This window comes from Fukomys damarensis, unplaced genomic scaffold (assembly GCF_012274545.1).
Source record: "Fukomys damarensis isolate Sample0158 unplaced genomic scaffold, DMR_v1.0_HiC HiC_scaffold_18, whole genome shotgun sequence".
NCBI classification, from domain to species: Eukaryota; Metazoa; Chordata; class Mammalia; order Rodentia; family Bathyergidae; genus Fukomys; species Fukomys damarensis.
Window position 1 is genome coordinate 19055713 of NW_022900930.1, and position 19744 is coordinate 19075456.

Sequence of the window (19744 nt, forward strand, 5' to 3'; positions counted from 1 at the left end):
AAAAAAAAAAAAAAAAAAAAAAAAAAAAAAAAAGACTATGAAAAGCATTACAAGGACAAGGAGAAAAATTTTAATATGGACTATTTATTAGGTAATATCATTATATCATTTATTAAATATAAATATTCAGATACAACAAATATAATTTATAAAACTTGGAGAATACATAATTACATATTAAAAGATAAAAGTTCCTTTTCAAAAAATATCTAATATGGATAAAGCACTGCAAACATGTACTAAATCAAAATAAAAAAGAAAGATACAAAAGATTACAAAGATACAATAAAGATACTGGAATATAAGCATTGATTATTTTATTCTGTGCACATTTCAGTATTTTACTCTGTAAGACAAATTCGAGGGCAGATTGAGAACATATTTGAGTTAAATTAGTGCAAAGTAGGCTTGAAAAGTAACCCAGTCATCGAAGTTACCCAAGTTTTCTAAGCACGACAGGTTGCAGTTATGTCCTGACAGTGGGAGCACCAAGAGGTAATCAGAGTAGGAAAGTAAAGATCTCACCTGAAAATCTACATTTCCTTGGTAAATTAGATTTCAGAGATGAATATTACTTATGTTTACAATGCTCTAGGACAAAAAAAAAGTCCGAAACAAAGTAGTCAAACTGTAATGCAATGGGGACGAACACTCTTGCTGGTCTCCATCCTCGGGACTGAACACCTCCCCTTCCTTCGAGCTAAGTTTAGAGAAGTAGAAAAGAAAAATGGCAATGACTACAGACTCCACTTTGGTTGTGTCCACTGAAGAAGAATCTACTTGTGAATTACAGTCTCCTGGAGAAGCTACCATCAAACCATAAAGGGTGGAAGATGGGTGTGGTGAGGACACAGGAGTTCAAGGGGAAGAGGAGGAGGTGCTTGAGTGATAGGCGGCCCCACCCGGGACACCATTCATGCTCAATGGAATGCTCTTGTTCAGAGTCCTGGGCGGCGAGGCCCAGGCCCCTGAATGGACGGCAGCAGCAGGCGCACTTCTCAGCTTTCCGTTTGGGGTAGGCTCTGTTTCCTCCTCCGCACCACATCTACCTGGCTTGCTTTTCATTTCTGGAAACCTAAAGGAAAATTTTCCCCATACCTTTTTCACCGTTGTTAGGAAAACTCTGAAAATGAAGAGGACTGTACATTCGATCTTTCTTATACACCCTGTGACAGACCCAGGGCACACAATGGTGCGGCAAAGACTCCTTCAAGATAACTTTGTGGGGATTGGGGGGCTGGGGGTGCAGGCTCGTTCCCTTGACAATGTCAACTCTTTGGGGACAAAGAAGAAAAATACAAAAAGTGCTGTGTGACCTACTAAAATTAAATGCGATGTACAATAAATTAAAATCTATTGCTTTTATATTCACTGACTAACAATAATTGTGTTATTTTTTGTGATCAAGGAAGATATACACCAAATGACTGGTGTTTGCTTTTTATGATTTGTTTCTTAGATTTGGGATATGAAAAACTAAGAAATAAAAAAATCTATCAATAAAATAACAAGTGGCGAGACCCACGATTCATCAGAAAGGATTATAGGTTCTCCTACCCCCACAAATCTTTGATCCCTATTGCGCACTATGAAAGGATGAATATGCAAATCTTCAGAAAAGGATTTTTTTCTACAATTCTAAGCCTAGTTCATACCTGTTTCTCTGCCTTTGAGGGTGCAATCAACAGGACTGAAAGAAAAAAACACAGAGAAGAATGAACACAACCCTAAAATAAGCCTGGTTACTTACTGACTTTTTTATGGCCTTATGTGTAGATTTAGAATTTTGATTATCAATTTGCCCTCAGCCTATACTACAATTTAAAGACAAAAACCTGTAAAAATTTTATTTCCCTGAACGTTTTAGTTGTCTATTTTATGCATTGACTTATTTGAGTGCTAAAAGGGAATAATGGAGCACCCTCTGTGGTTGGTGACATTCTACAATGTGAGCAAGGTAGACTTTCACAAAAAAAAAAAAAAAAAAAAAAAAAAGCTGGGCATGGTGGCTCAGGCCGGTATTCCCATCACTCCAGGATACTGAGGCAGGAGGATGGCAGATTGAGCCTACCCTGGAAAAAACAGTGACTTAGCAAGACTCTGTCTCAAAATAAAAAATTTAAAAGGTCTGGGGATGAAGCACAGTGCAAAGATCTCAGGTTAAAAACCCCAATACTAAGAAAAAGAAAAAAAAAGGGTAAATCTGTAAGGACTGACCCCCACAGACAATGGGGAGATTTGAAAATTTATTTTTGTAAGTTAAAATGGTAAATAATTTTAGGAAATAGAAATCAATATCTATTTCAGTTATGCCAATGGAACAGAATCTAGATTTCTGTAACCAGCTACTATTGCTATTTTTAATTTCTATCTCATTAAAGCTGAATATTGATTTTTTTAAGTGGGGCAATTTGACATTTTCCCCACATGCAGATCTCTGCACATAGGATAAAGACACATTCAAACTGCACAGCTCGTGAGAGTCAAATAAATAAATGCATTTGAAAAATGACTGTATTTATAAAACTGGCCTCTGACAGTGGGGTTCAAGATAATAGGGGCGATTTCTAGGTGTACATTTGGAGTGATCCACAAATACATGCAGCAGTCTAGATGGAGAGTTTGGTTAGAGACCCAGGATATGATCAGGTTTATCTTATTGATGTTGAACTTCATTTTCTAGTTGGGTTTTCGCTGTGGGCTCAGATTCATGGAGAGTCTTGGGGGAAGGGAGAATTCTTTCAGTTAACCCGATATGAAGATCTGCAATGCACTCATCATCTTAATGAACAGTCATCTGCTGATCCTGGACCTCCTCCTCAGCAGAGGCCTGGGCACATGTCCCTCAGTTGTGGCTATTCAGGGAGCAGATGGTAAGAGGGTTTGTATTTGTCCCTTCATTTGGGAGGCAAGGGGAAAAGATAGGCCTGAGTGCATCTTGGAAAGAAACTGGAGGAAAACTGTAGATGAGGGACTTGTCTGTCACATTGTAAAATGCTATATGTCCACATTCATAGTCCAAGAAGACGCCAACCTTATGCACAGGCTCTTGGACACGCTGCCCTTTCAGAGGTGATGAGACCCGCAGACTATAATCCTCTCCAATTTTTAACCCTATAAGTGAGAAGAGGTCTCCAGGGGGTTTGGGGAGATTCCCCTTTCTGCTCACAGAGTCCTTACAGATGCCCACTTCCCACTCTGTCTTGTTTCCCACTTCCACCTCCCAATAGTGTCTCCCACTGGTGAAGATCTGAGCTCCCAACACAGTCGCGGACTGGTCAAATCTTTCTGGGTTGTCAGGTAACTGCTGTCTGCTTCCTCCATATCTCACTTTTCAGATCCTGAGTCAAGAGGAGATACGCGTTGGCTGTTTCTGGATCCAGAGTGATCTCTGCTGCAAAAGGAGAAAAGCGTGAATCCTCTTTATATACTCTTGGGAATCCTCATAAATATTTATATATGGAATTTAAACTAAGTTCTTGGCATTTGGTCCAATTCTTTAAATGTAACTTAGATGAGTTGTTATGGGGGAAAGGGTGAGTTTTATTTTGAACAGAATCTCTGAGCTTATTGTGCACTGTTCCACAAAACAATGAGTGAACCTCTAACCAGAAGCAGAAAAGAGTTGTGTGGTGAATGATATTTGGTCAGCCTGAGAGGAAGAGAAGAATCTCTACTAGTGCCATGTGAGTTGTTGTGTTTTCAAGGCATTTTTAGAACTCAGGGCTATTTACCTACAGAGGCTTATCCTTTGCTGATGGTGTTCATGTTAGACACGACTGGCTCTGATTCTTCTGTTTGGATGGGAAAATATAGGGACACATCATTTCTGTGCTCCTCCCAATGTGCCAAGCATTCAGTAGGCATCATCTATTTTAATTGTTCCAAGTTTTACTTTCTCCAATTTATATAAATAAGAAAACAGAGGTTCTTAAAGATTGGGAAACTTCGTCAAGATTACAAAATTATGGGGTATTTGAATAGTGGTTCCTAACCTATATTTTTCATTATGCCTTGCTAAAATATAGCTCCATAAGCACTCGTGGAATTCCTGGTGACAATCCGTCAAAGCACACTGTAAGCCAGTGGGAAGCCTCCTCTCCTGTCCTCTTGGGAGGATGCCACATGAGAAGCCACCAACTTTCACTTAGTCTCCAGATAAGACTAGGTGCACCATCACAAAAATTCATACTTTTACTTATAAACCAAACCCCAACCATCGCTAATTATCTGTGTGGCTGTCTGTCCTCTTAATTTTATTGAAAATCCTATGAAAGTATAGACATTTTCTTTTCAGTCATATTCATTTTTGTAAGTAGGTTCACACCCCATAATATAACACTGGGCACATAGTAGACATTTACCAAATATTTCTTACCTCCAAAGCTCACTCAGCTTTCCTTTGAATGCTGATTGTCCTCAAGATGAAAGCTGAGGACCAATATTGACCTATCTTGGCCTTAGCCAGTCTAAATATCTGGAGCCTTCTCCAGGGACAGTGTTTGACTGTTCCCTTGCTGCACCTCAGAGCAAGTCAGCTTTCATCCTAACAGGAACAGAGCTCAAAATGCAGACACCTCTGCATGAGAATTGAGTGTACAAGTTTAAGGCTGCACATCACGCACACACACACACACACACACACACACACACACACCAAGGTCCAGGCCTTCTTAGGCAGAAAACAAGCTAGATAGAACATTAATCCAGTGTCACTGCTTTTGCCCAACACTATCTGTGACCCCAGTGTGGTGTTTACTGCTGGTTCCTGATACTTAGTGTCAGCAGGTGAATAACCATGTCAGATGACACTGCCCAGAAGCTCATTTATTCATCCCTGAGTGTACACTAAGGTTAACATGGGAAATTTCTGTAGGTTTGGCACATCAGGTTGACTTACTGCTGAATTTTCTTAACATCTCCCTCATTCCAGTGACGCGGCACTGACTCAGTTGTGTGGTGGTGGCTTCTGGACATTGAAGCAGCCGTGACTCGCTCCTGTAAGACAGCAGAGATCCTCAGTCTCTCCTGGGGACAGACCATGTGACACAGTCCAGTCTGAGATTCCATCTCATTCCACCCAACTGCATAAACAGTCTCATCGCCATCTCATAATCTTCTGTGGGTGTCGGGTCCCCACATCTTACACAACTGGACATAGAATGAAACCTACCTTTCCAGGGCTCCTCTTACTTCCGAGGGATATAAAAGAAAGAAGGTCAGCTTTTGTCCATCTCAATTACATATGTCTAAGTCCACACCTTAGACTTAGTCCTCTGCAAAGCTTACAGGACCCATTTCCCAAGGTCCTCACACACCTTGAGTGAGCGCTTATATAGCAGAAAAAAATCGCCAATTTCTTCTAGGGATGGTTTTGGGTGAACATGCCATACTTTTCGCAATGAGCAGAGAATAACTGGTGCTTTTTCTCAGACCCTTGTTTTGTTGAACCTGTTATTAACAAAGGCTACAAAGATTGGTCTCAATATCAAATGCCTCATGGAGGCCTAGAGAGAGCTGAGCCAGAGCCTGTGTTTAGTCACAAGAGTTTGGAAGGAAATAAATTAAATAGTAGAATCCTGTGGAATCAGCCCAGGAAACAGACCTGAATTTGCAGATGGCTCACATTGCTTGTGAGAATGAAGCAGCTGACACAGGCAGTAGAGCAAACATGGTATGGAAATTACACTCAGCACACAAGACACCCGTGTTCTGCCTCACACAGCGCTGTCTGACTAAATACCTCCCTGCCGTAGATCTGAACTGATAAGTAAGTGGTATTATACACCCACCTAATAGATGACAATCACCTACAGTCTGTATCAAAGTGTTCATCTTCATCAGGATCTTGAGGGGATTAAATTTAATGTGCCCGTTACAAGTAAATTCTCATGAATAAACAATATTTTACAATGCTGAAGGCCACAGAGGAGCAGGCATAGAAGAAATTGCAATCATCCTGGGTTGCACTGGGATAGGTATTCTGTCTTTTTGTCTCTCCTCCTTCTCAAGACCTTTACTGACATAGATGTCGATTCTTTGAGAAAATTACTTTTTGGACAAAACTTAGTTTTTCAGGTGAATAAATTAAAATGCACTACCTATATCTTGAAAGGGAGTTACTACATTTTTTTCTCTTGATTTGTGGAATACTATCGTGAATTTTAGCCTCACCTCAAAAGAGTCTAAATTTGAGTTCTGATACATGCACTCTATCTGCCCGATCATTTTGGTTAGGGGTCTGACTTGCTGAGTTAGCTTGACTTCATTTTCCCGCAGTTTCTTCAAGTTCTCTCTCTCCTCCTTGTCTAGAAGCTGCAGCTGGAGCTGCTCCTCTTCCTTCAGGAACTGGTGCATTTTCATATATTCTGGCACGACGACCTGCTTAAAAGTCTTTGTCTCTTCCTGCCATCACCCACACACACACACACACGCACACGCACACACACACACACACACACACACACACACACACACACACAAGAGTAAAGTTAGGAACAGAAACAGCCGGGCCCAACCCAAAGACCTCTCATCTTTACAGAGTCCTAAGGCTCTGCTGTGACCCTTCCTGAAGCCTGAGGTGTATCATGCACCCTCTACTGACTCGCTGGGTGAAGAGCCTGATGGTTTTAAAGGTGAGTGTGCTACAGATACGATCATAAACAAAACCAAAATATCTATTCCCGGGAGCTGCCATTCTCCTGGAAGAAGCCAAAAATAAACACAAAAGTACAACAGGTGGTGATCGATACTATTACTTTATAAATAAAGCCAAATTGAATAAGAAGAAAAATTATGAAAATGTATTTATTCAACAAATATTGAATAATGAAAATAGACATTGGATCACTTGCTCGAAATAAAAACGTACATTACAAATAGTCACTCTTAACAACTCAGATACCCACATTTTTATATCTAATTAAATATATGGTTCTTTCCTTTCACTGTGAGGCAGTATAAATCGAAATCCATGACTAATTTTAGGCATTTGTTCAGATATAATTCCAACTACTATTTTGCTTTTATATTCCTCTCTGTTTCCTTTTAATTTGCATTGTCTATTTTCTCCAAAGCATTTGTGATAATCCTTTTTAAACATTGATTGCCATCGTATGCTGTATGTCTATAAATGTAACTAGTATTTTAAATAAATATAATTTGAGGAATAATGGAGGTATCTTAGGTACACAAAGAAGGAAAATATAAGTCTGTCTGGCATGGGTAAATTTCAGTTGAATCGTGAGATTCCCAGGTTTGCAAGCAGAGGGTAACAGCCCAAAGCAAGGAAGTGCACAGTACAGGGTTAGGGCTGGCAAAAATATCCTCTTTCCCCTCTATAGCCCACTAGGTATCCCGTTTGTACCCTTTACCCCACAGAATCACATACAAGATCCAATCTAAGACTGACACTGACCTTACACAGTATCATTCTCTCCTTCTCATGTGTCAGGACAGCTTGAGCTTCCTTTTTCTTTTTACGCAAAAGATTTAAGATTTCTTGGAGTTTCTCCTGCAATAGAAACAAACTCTAGGGCACGTGAGCTGAACACTGGGTCCTGCAGAGACATTGAAAACCGATAACCAGAAATGGCTGGGGGCTGGGACTCTAAAGCAAAAGGTAAAAATAAGATCCGTACAAGGTTTGCTCTGGTGTTGGTGATGAGCACCTACGATTGTCACTGATGGAGAATATTTGGTACTTAGGGGCTGGAACATGATTTGTGTTCTAAGATTTATATTTAAAGCCCATCTTACTTTGTGTTGCTCCTCAATCTCGCTGGAGAGATGCACTCTGTTTATTGCATGACTTTGAGCTGACAAAGTGGAGACACTCTGCTCATCATCAGAGAATATACGAGTGGCTGCCACCACCCTTCCACAGCTGCCTGCGTCATCCTCACTCTGCAGAACCTGAGTTCTGAGCTGCCTGCCTATGCTAGCCAGCCTCCCCAAGTCGCTCATTGGGCTGGAAGTGAGGGCCCCCCAATGTCCTCCAGCATTCAGGACAAGACAACGGTGTGTTATGCTCCTCCCAGTTCTTGAGGAGACACATCAGACAAAAGCTGTGCCCGCACTCAGTGGCCACTGGGCTGCTGAAATAGTCCAAGCAGATGAAGCAAGTGAGTTCTTCCCTCAGAGTCTCCATCAGATCTGCTGTAGACATTTTCTCAAGGATGGACATCAGAGTAAGGCTACACGTCTATTCTGGTGTTAGAGAAGTCTTCTCTGTAGTTCTGTTTTGAATAACACATTGCTATGCTGTTATTATAAGAAACTCTTACTCTACTCTTGGCCTGATTTCACCCGTTGACCTGGCTCCTAACATAAAGGCAATTATGACTTAATGTGGAATCCTTTACACTGGGTTCACCATCAACCACAAACTTTTATTGAATCTCTCTCAATGCAAGCACGCACAAGATACTAAGGATATTTGCTCCTAACAGATTTTCATTTTGAGATTTGGTTATTGCATACATATAGCACCATGAAATTATTTAAATACATTGGTTTGGGGCTAAAAGTTTGAGTCATTTGGTAAATTTGAATGTCTAACAATATCTGACTTGAAAATATTGTCTAAATATTTTGAGAAACTTCATGAGTGGAACCTAGTTGAGAACTCATTGAATAAGACTGTAATATCTATTCCTTTTCTCTTTAAGCCATTTTCTTTGCTTGACCCAAGGCCAATTCCTCTGCTTCTTTATCAGGCATTGTGTATTACTGTTTAATTTTATTCATCCTGGACCAGGGATTTAGCTCAGTGGTTCTGCTGCCTGTCTCACAAGCACAAGGACCTGAATTTGATCCCAAGTACCAAAAAAGAAAGAAAGAAATTTTATTCATCCTAGCAGAAGAGAACTATTCCACTGAAATATTCCTTGACTTTAGATTCCTAAAGTTATGGTCACCTATCTGCCATCATGGCAAACATCTAAAATGACATTCTTCTCGGGAGCCACCTCTGGAGATTATTACACTATATACTGGATGTAAAGAATAATATTTTAGTATAAATACAGTTTGGCTCAATTCTTTTCACCCTTTCAAAATGTCCAAAGTAGGTATTCTCAAATTCCTTACCTATTAATTCTTACTAGACCAAAAAGAAATGAGTGTTTTTCTTAGACCTATGAAAAAGTAAATGTATACAGTACAAATATTGTGTACAATGAAAAGTGTGCTTCCTGCCCAGTACTATAAGTTTACCACGCCATGTGCACGTGAATCTGTTCTTGTCATAACCCACCTTCCACGTACTCTATGCCAGGAAGTGTGATCTTAACAGCTTTCCTCGGGTCTCACCGTTTGACCCTCCCACTAAATTCATCACAATACTTTTCTGTCATAATATTTCACCTGTCATCTCAAGCTCCATGGGCCTCCATCACTGAAGTTATCAGCTTTATTTTTTTCCTGACATTCAAGGCATCAACTGATCCTTCTTTCCCAGGATATTGGGTGTTTGTTTATTTTTAATCATCTTAACTTTTGATAAAAGGAAGTTTTCTGCCCCAAAATGCTTCTTATTCTACCTTTCTTCATCCTAGCCAAAACTTGCCTTAATGAACTCATTGATCGAATGTGTTTTAAATATATTTCCCTTGCACAGTATTTGTAAATTAACTGGGGTTAGAATATAAATTAAGGAAAAGAAACCATCAGATGGAAGAGTTGTATTGTTTTTTAAAAGGGCGTGAGGTAGCTTTGATTGCTTAGTTTGTTTCTGGGCTATGAAAGGGGCATAACAGCAAAATATTGCTTGAAGTTAATCTTACTTAAAGGTCTTCAAAAAAGCCCTACAGTGACTCAAAATGCTACCAATGGAATAAGGATTTATGAACTACCACCTTCATGAAGTGTGTTAGTCCCACACCAACCCAGGAATCCTTAACATTGAGCAGAATCGTTAGAATAACCCTAACAGTAGTGTACATCACAAAGCTGGCGTTCCAATTTGGAATAGAGAAGCACACACAGTCTCCAGTCAGATCTTGTTGAGCTATTCCATTCTTCTTCTTGTAATGTTCGTAACATAGTAATTTTCTCATAACACAATACTTGTCTTATTCATCCATGACCACAATGATTTTTGGCACAAAAAAAGGACTTGACTTCTCTGTAAAAATGTTTTAAGTTAACAAAAAAGAAGGACCAAAGTATTACAAGATCATCGTCATATATGTAGCTTGAAGCTAAGAGATATATAGTCCAACTAGCTTCTACAGATGATGAAGGAAGCTGAGACTCAAATAAATTGAGTTGGTCTCCCAAAATTTAGGTCTGATCAGGACTGAAAATTAGGTGTCTGACCTGCCAGTCATTCTCTTTTGTCAACATACTGTACTGCACCTCATTTGGTTTGTGCATATTTGAAAATTTCCAGTTATCTCAAAGAAATAAATCTAGCTTCACTGTTGTCAGAAGGAAATTGTACAGCTATCATGGCATGAAGGCTACCTTCAGTGGCAATACTCTTAGGAACAGACTTCTCTGCCATCTTCTGAGCACACTGACTAGAGCGAATTCATAAGGGAAATAAATTCACAGAGTTAGTCAGCTTTCCTCAAATACATTTCCTCAACCCTCAAGGCCCTACATTGCTGAACATGATTTCTGAGATCAACAACTCATGTAGCTTCTTCTTTAGCCTGTTCCTCGTGAGAAGGTGAGGGTATGGGTATCCCCGGGTCCCACAGTAACAGCTGTCGCCCAGATGTTGATAAGGTTAGGACACCAAAGAGAGGAGCTTCAAGGATATCTCAGGACTCATTTATTGATAGGAGGCAATGTTAAGATGGAGGCTTATTTGAAAATTATCTTGCATGAAAGCCTGGTTTTAAGACTATATTTGTCATTTCCTATTAGTGCGGAAAAAGATTAGGTAATAGATGGTTTAGAACTAGTAGGGATAGGCATCTGGAAAAAAAATTTAGATCTTGAACAACTCATCCCAGTGTGGGTTCCAGAAGGAGATGTGTATGTGTCTGTACATTCCTCCCTAGCTATGATTTTCTACTTATATTACTTACTTTCATTTCATTCTTTCACCTTATTTATTATATTACTTTATTTTTGTATGATTTTGTTCTAGATTACCCCACTTCTATTTAGCAACTAAGAAGCATAATTATTAATCATGTGGCCAAAGAATAGAGCAAGTCATGAGGGGTAATAACACAGGGCTGGGGATTTGTCTCAGTGGTTCTACCACCTGTCTTACAAGCGCAAGGGCCTGAGTTCAATCCCCTGTACCAAATAATAATAATGATGACGATAATAATAATTGGTAACACAACAGGAATTTAAAATGGACTACTTAGGCCAGGCATGGTGGCCTATAATCCCAACACTCAGGAGGCTGAGGCAGGAGGGACGCTATGAGTTCGAGACCAGCCTAGGTAGTAACTTCCAGATCACTATGTAGTCTTAACTACGTAGTGAGAGCCCATCTCAAAAAAACAATAGATAAATAAATAAATAAAATGGATGACTTAGGAGAGGTGTTTTAAAGCATGGCTGCAGAACTCAGACACCAAAAAGATAAGATTAATAAATTTGAATTGTTACGTATATCTAAAATGTATCGATAAATGTTTTGCTAAAAAAAAAAAGGAAAAGAAAAAAAAAATAAATCAAAGATTTCCATACAGCAAGCAAAACAAACACCTAAATGAATTTTTTGAAATGGCAACCTGAGAAAGAGAATATGTAACAGGTATCAAATAAGTAATCTTACATTATAAAGATGTCATACATGAATGTGTATTTAAAACAATATTTCTTAATGTTACTATGTATCCATTTGAAAGACAGTAAATTCATCTGGGTATGGTGGCACACCTAAAATCCAGCACGTTGGGAGCTGAGACAGAAGAACCACAAATTTAAGCACAGTCTAGGGAAATCAGCAGCTTAGTGAACTCTTATTCAAAAAAAAATTTTTTTAAATTTGAGATATAGTTCAGTGCAAATGCCTTGGGTTAATCCCCAATACAAAAAACAAACAAACGAACAAATAAACAAAAAAAACCAGTTAACTAGACTGCCATATGAAATCCATTATAAGGGGTAAAATGCATTTTGACCCCCAAACAGTTTAGGTATGAATAATGAAAATTTTATTTTTCATATTTTTTCCTACAAAGATTAAGTCATCCTATGGATGTTGATGACCACATCAGGACTAGAAAACTAGATCTCTTACCTCCTGGTTCTTCTTTTCTGTCAACACACTACACTGCATCAATATGTTTATAAAAGGATAGAAAAAGTATGGAACTTCAAGGGTGTGACCACACAGCACAGGGATCCAAAGCAAAAATTGAAAAGTGGGATGATATCAACCTAAAACACTTCTGCACAACAAAGGAATGATCAATAGAGTAAAAAGGTTACCTATGGAATGAAAAAAAAAATGCTCAAACTATATATCAGATAAGGGGTTAATTTCCAAAGCATATAAAGGATTCTAACAATTCAATGGCCAAAAAATCCCCAAAACAATTCAATGGCAAAATAATCCAATGTTTAAAAGTACTAATTATTTGAATAGGTATCTCTCATTTTCCTCAAAGAATACATAAAAAATGACAACAGGTATATGAATAGATGCTCTACATCAGTAATTATCAGAAAATTGCAAATAAAAAAACCACAAAGATGGATCATCTCATGCTTTTTAGGAAAGCTCTTATTTAAAAAAGGATAAGGCATTTTAGAGATACTGTGGAGAAACTGGAACCCTTCTATACTGTTGATGGAATCACTGGAAAACACATGGAAGGTTACCCAAAGCGTAGAAAGTAAAGCTGTTATACAAATCCAGAAATCCTACTATTCTATGCTCAAGAATTGCAATCAGTTTTCATCAATGATTCATGTTCATTTTCAGCACTATTGACAACAGCCAATGTGTGGGAGCAATAAATATGTCCACCAGTGAATGGATAAAGAAAACGTGATGCACAGATACCACGGAATATTATTTAGCTTTAAAAAGGGTGGAAATTCTGTCATGTGTTACAATGTGGACTTACAAAAATGATGCCATACTGAGCAAAATTGGCCAGTAGCAGAAGGATGAATCCTACCCGATTCCACTGACACGATGCATCTAAAATAGTCAACTTCTCAGAAGCAGAAAGTAGAGTGGCAGCTGCCAGGGGTGGGCAGGGGGCAAATGGTGAGCTGCTGAGGAAAGGGCACAAGTCTCCATTGTGCAAGATGAATAATCTCTGCTGCTCTGCTGTGCAACATTGTGCCCAGAGTTGACAATATTATATGGTACACTTAAAATTTCTTCAGGGTAGTTTCATGCGGAGTGCTCTTTCCTCAATAAAGTAAAATTATGACATTGTTTAAAGAGGCAATGGTAACAAAATAGAAACACCTAATAATAATGTTTGTTGTGATTTTGGAACACTGGAAAGAATTACTTTTACTTTGTACATTTTTGTATAAGTCAGTTTTAATTTTTTTTAATCATTAACACTTTTTCAATAAAGAAATATACTAGGGGATGAGGAGGAGCCAAGAACTGAGGGTGTCATTTATAGGAAATAAATTAATGAGGCAATTTTCTTCAAGGTGAAGAATAAAATTATCTCCAAGGATTGCTTTCAGTTGTAACGCAATAAATTTTGTTGCCAATTTGTGATTTCCACAGCAGCTTTTATTTACTCAACTAATAGGCATTGAGCCTTTATTATATAGAGAACAAGGAGCTTAGGCAAAGTCATACAAATATGACTAAAAGTGATGAATGTTCTTTGGGAACAGGAGATGTGTGTATAAAAAATTAAAACAAAACCTACAAAGCACAAAGATTTGTGCCTAACAGTGGTGGAATTTGAATTTATTATCTCCTTTGGCAAGTCGGTAGAGGGAATACTGCTTTCTTCCTGAAGCAGTTAGGGAAAATTTCTTGAGACAAATGGCATTTGATATGCAGCTTCAATCTAGAAGTATATGTGCATTCAAATGAAGAAATAAGCTACTACTTATAACTGAATAAATTCTTCGAGTATTCAAAAATACTCCAAGTATTTAAGAAATAAAATACATGATCTCACAGTGGATCAAAATATTGCAAGCAGAAACAATCTACATTGCAATATTCTGTTTTTAATGATTTTATTTTTTTTTAGTTTATTTTATTAGTTAATAGTTTACAACACATAGCAATTACATTCAGCCTTGCGGATTAGTACACATACATATTAAAATGATATTTAAGCTAAGAAATATTTCACGATCCAAGTCAGCTTGGAAATAGCCATCTGCATCACAATGCAGAGCACACAGAGGCCAGAGCAGCGCGGACAGCGTCCAGGGGGCGCCCTGGGAGCGGCTGTGCTCAGCCGGCCTCGCCCGCGGAGCCGCTGACTTGGCCATCCGGGCGTTTCCTAGAGCCCTGACCAGGGCCCCATCCTCGCTGAGGATTTAAGGTGAGGTTCTCTGTTTATTTGTTTCTGAGCACTCATATTTTATTGTTTATCCCCTTGCTTTAAGAAATTTTAAGTGTAGAAAATTTACTTGTTCCAGGCTGCATCCTGGGGCTTTATATGCTTGGTCTCTTAAAGAGATTTTACAAAACAGTAAAAGAGTGGGGCAGTCAAAGGGAAACTATGAGTTGGGAGGCCTGAGCAGGAAATTTTTAAGACAATTCAAACAAATATAGATAAATAAGAATAAAAATGTGTAATCTAAATTTAGGATAGACCATTAAGAAAATGGAGTTAGAGTCTTCTGGCTTTTTAAATTGGAGGGTGAAATTTCAGATAATTAGGGATAGTTTGGATTGCTGCCATGTGAGTAGAATTTAAAGTAGATGAAATACAATGGCAGAGTTTTGTTTTATTTATTTTTTGTTTGCTTGTTTGTTTGAGACAGGGTCTCACTGTGTAGTTGAGACTGAACTGGAACTCACTATGTAGCCCAGGCTGGTCTCGAACTCACAGCGATCCTCCTGCCTCAGCCTCCCAGGTGCTGGGATTACAGGCATGCGCCACCGCGCCTGGCAGATTTTGGTTTTAAATGTTGCGTCCATAGGTCATTTGTTTTGTGTCTTGTTTTATCATATAACACCTTTATGAGACTCTAATCTCAACTCTGTAGAAATTATTAAACAACTTTTGGGTTCTAAGGGGTGCAATATACTTAAAACTAAATTTAATTTATAGTCCCATTTTATACTGGTGTCATATAGCTAAGGATCCAGGTGCTTACGTATATATGTGAAATTTGTCATCATTTCAACAAGAAAGTCCATTTTTTTTTCCTTTTGGAGGAAAATCTGATTTATTCAAAGAGTGCATCATCATAAAATGTTTCTTAGAGTAGAAAATACGAGACAAAGTCATAAAAATAGAGATCGCTCGCCCTGTGCCAGGCAACATCCTCAACAGATATATACTGACTTATTTAGTCATCCCCACAGCCCTGGGCATTGGATATTAGCTCTAGTCTCATTCACAGATGAGAAAACAAACTCTTGTCATCTAACTTACCCTGGATCCCCGGAGGTGGCTGCACCTCTGAGTAGAGTCCGTGCTACTTCCATTTCCACAGAGCTGAAGGAGCCACAAATGTTGAGCTCAAGTAGTTGGCAGCTGACATCCAAAAGCAAAAGTCTCCTGGAGAACTCAAGCCCTGAAATGCCCCGAGTGCCCCATGCCCCACCAGGTATCCCCTAGTAATTGGCACGAGTCTTCCAGGAGGCTGCTCTGATGTTCAACTACTGTTTGCAGTCGTAGATGTTTAGGTCAGAGAAAAGAGCACTCACTTCCAGGTAAGTTTATGACACAGCTTTCAAAAAGAGCCAATGAAACCTCTCGAGAAAAAGCAAACTGGAGCTTTATTGACCACCATAGCTTTTCTTGGATACTGAGTACAAAGACCCGAGGAAACGTCTGCTGGGCTGGGGTGCCAATATGGTTGGAGAGAACCCTAGAGAGGAATATCTAGGTATATCTAGGAATTCATGAATTTTAAACATTCCTGCCAGCAGCCAAGTACTGCACCAGTTTCTTTGCACAGATGCTGTTACTGTAGGAGCTAGGAAATACCTGCCTCAGAGGAGCTGGGACACCAGGTCAGGACAATGCTACCATGAATGCGACAAAATCTAGGAAAAATAAAGGAAAACTAGAGGAGTCTTCGGGGAGGAGCATCTCAAAAGACTGGAGTCCTTTCTGGCAGAGCATTTGAGGGTGTAAAGCATACGTGGTCAAAGGCTGGGACAGGACACTGACAGAGCACATATTCCGTCACTTCTCCATGGAGGCTACCTGTTGGGTGCCTCAGCGCTCCCTGGAAACCTTCCACAAACTGTAGTCGTAGTCTCCTAACAACTATACGTTGTAGTTTTTTACTGGGAGCTTTTTAAAAAGCTACCTGAAGCCCACGCCCTACCTCCAAAGGTTCTGATTATGTTGTTAGGTGCCTTAATTGGTATACAGCACTCAGTTGGTGGTGCTCAGCCTCTCCTCGTACTTGCTGGAAATGTAAACTCCAGCCGTGGCTGGATCCATAGTGTGTGATGCTAGGGTGACGGCTGCCCCATCCTGGTTGTGAGTGGTACCCACCCCGAGGGCAGGTAGCCTGGATAGACTGTGAGGGACAGAAAGAGGGCTGCTGTTGTCGCTGCTCATCCCTGGCTGCTTCTTCACTACCTTACTGCTTGCTGTCTTCTGTCCAGCACGAACTATGTTCTCCTCTGCGATGCCCCTCTGCCATGGCACCCCTTGGACCCAGCCAGCTATGGACTGAAACCTCCACACACTGTGCGCCAAATAAACGTTTCTTCTTGTAACTGTGGGTAGCAGGTGTTTTGTCTCAGCCATGAGAACAACTCAGACAAAGAATGAGCCCTTGAAATTTGCAGAAAGAAGGCAACCTTACCTTGAAAATTTACTGTATGTGTTTAACAGTAAACACGGTGCGATAGAGAAAAGACCTCATTTCAAGGGTCCCGGGTGCATGAATAAGAGTTCAGTGAGTGCTACCAGGGACTCTGAAAAGATTGTAGGCAGCATCTTGATCTTGGCTGCTATACCTGGCCATTGTGCCGCTTCAAGTGGGCTGTAAAAGAATGGGAAAAAAGAATCAGATGGGGAGGGATGTATCACATGTATATGGTGCGATGTCACTGAAGAGGACGCTGGAGCTCCACAGTTCTTCCTCAGCTCACCCTCCAGCCAAGCGCACCCGCCTTTAACCAAAAAGCTAATGGTGTCCTAGTGTGTTATCATCTCTTCACTCAAAGAAATATGATAACCAGATTCTTAGGGCTTTTGAATATGTAAAAATCCACCTAGCTGTGCATGAGGGTGCATGTCTGTATTCCCAGCACTGGGGAAACTGAGGCAGGAGGATTATGAAAATCAAGAGCAGCCTGGGCTACATAGTGAGACCATGTTTTCAACTTTTTAAAAAACTGTCTAGTTTTATTCATAATGTTTGGGGCTTTTTCTTATAGAAATACCCATGTAACTCCAAGTTAAAACATACAATTCAGTCAGTGATTAAGATTTGTGATCCTACGGCCCAGGATTTAGCTCAGTGGTTCTGCTGCCTGCCTCGCAAGCCCAAGGTCCTGAGTTCAATCCCCAGCACCCCTGCCCCAAAAAAGAACACACTTCTCAGAAGATGGACAGATGGTTAATAAATACATGAAAAAATGTTCAATATTGCTGGTCACTAGAGAAGAGCAAAATAAAACAACACTGAGATATCATGTTCCTCCAGAAAGAATGGCTTTACCAAGAAATCAATCATAAAGAAATGCTGGAGATGCTACAGGGAAAAAAAAAAGGAACACTTATACACTTTTGATGGGGATTAAACTAGTACAACCACTGTGGAAATCAGTATGGAGATTCTTCAAAAAACTAACAGTAGGAATTCCATTTGATCTAGCCATTTCCTTTCAAAGTATCTTCCTAAAAGAGTGAAACATTTCACATCACAATGGTAAATGCGTGCCCGTGTTTAGAGCAGCACAATTCACAATAGCTAAATCTTGGAAAGAGCCTATATGTGCATGAACAGATGAATAGATAAATAAAATATGTTTTTATACATAATGAAGTAATACTATGCTGTAAAGAAGGGTAAGCTTGAAGCACTTGTAGCTAAATGAATACAGCCAGAGACCATAATGCTAAGTGAAGTAAACCAGACACACAAATTTAAATAACTCATTGTTTCTCTTATATGAGAAACCCAAGACATATGTAAATAGATCATAGGGAGTAGTGAGATCTTTTTCAAGTGGAAGGAAAAACAAGAAAGGGGCCAGGGATGTAGCTCAGTGGCCTCACAAGAACAAGGTCCTGAGTTTGGTCACTGGCACCAGGAAAAAGAAAAAGAGTGGGAAGGAGGGAAAAAAGATTTAAAAAGGAAGCTGAAGAAAAAAAGGTAAATAAAGCTTTTTCAAACGAAAGGGGATCTGGAGCTGGAGAGAGCTGGGAGGGGAAGGGGACTACAAAGAATTAGGTTGTGTTATGTGCATGTACAAACAGTCCATGACAAATGTAATCATTACATACTGCAGACACAGACTGACAAAGCGGTATAATTTCAATGAATACATGAGGCTTTCAGATTTTCTGTTTTCATAGGCTTGATTCATACGAATTTCATACTTAAGGAGATTGAAGTCAGACCACTGAAGTACTTAAATACACTGCTGATGTTGCATAGGTAACTATGTGAAATGACCCCACGTTCATACAGGAGACCGACCTGAAGGCCTTTTGAATGGTTAAATTTGCTGGAAACATAACAAGAAAAAGTTAACCAAATATTTAAGGAAAGTTATTTTTGAGCTTGGGTTTATGAATACAAAACTTCTGCGAGCCTTAGTGGTACATGGCCTACAGTCCCAGCTACTCGAGAGGCTAAGGCAGGAGATTTGCGCATTGGGTTCAGCCTGGGCAATTTAGGAAGACTCTGGCTGGGTTAAGTCACCATGCTCAAATAAATAATAAGTAAAAGAAAAATTTTTTTAAAACTTACAAATCACCAAATATACTGCCCTTGCGCACCTGAGCCCTCTCCTACCCTAAAGAGCATGTAAATTCTCTTATTATTATCGAGGAAGGCCCGTTGTGCAGCAGAGAAAGACTGTGTGAAACATTTTACAATCCTTAAAGCTGAGAAACCAAAAGTGGAAATAAAGACTAAAATGTACAGTAGACATTTGGGAAATGGGGAGAAAAATATCCAAATGGTGAGGGGAGCAAGGGAGGGGGGAGAAAGAGAGGAAAGAAGGGACAAGAAAAAAAAGAGAATAGAAGAAAACAATGCAAACAGCTTTTTTAATTAAGGAAGAGGGGTTGAAGGAGGGATGGGGAAAAAAAGAAGCAAGGTATAACACCTACAGGTACAAATTCCCTATGATGAATGCCATCATTATGTATATCTAAAACGTACTAATAAATATTTTTCAAAAATAAATAAAGAGCTGGGTGTGGTGGTGCGCGCCTGTGATCCCAGCATACAGGAAGCTGAGGCAGGAGGATCGCTGTGAGTTGAGGCCAGCCTGGGCTACACAGTGAGACTCTCTCTAAATAAATAAATACTTTAATGCTTTGGGGGAAAATAAAAAATGAAAGAAAATACATCTTGATGACTGAAAGGAGCAAAGTATGTATTTTTTCTGTACTTGTAATCACTTTCTTCTCAAACCATCAATCATTTTAAAGAAGAAAGTGAACTTTTTTTTTTTTTT

At 39.4% G+C, this 19744-nt stretch overlaps 1 protein-coding gene across 1 annotated transcript; it reads right to left on the reverse strand.

The window, feature by feature from the left end:
• Positions 1-2545: 2545 nt before the first annotated feature.
• On the reverse strand, positions 2546-8185 carry Triml1 (tripartite motif family like 1). Its single transcript, XM_010619802.1, is given in 8 exon segments — positions 2546-3332; positions 3334-3394; positions 4901-4998; positions 5744-5847; positions 6175-6405; positions 7418-7513; positions 7759-7956; positions 7958-8185. Coding segments are annotated over 8 exon segments (1503 nt in total). The 3' UTR covers positions 2546-2845.
• Between the last annotated feature and the right edge of the window lie 11559 nt (positions 8186-19744).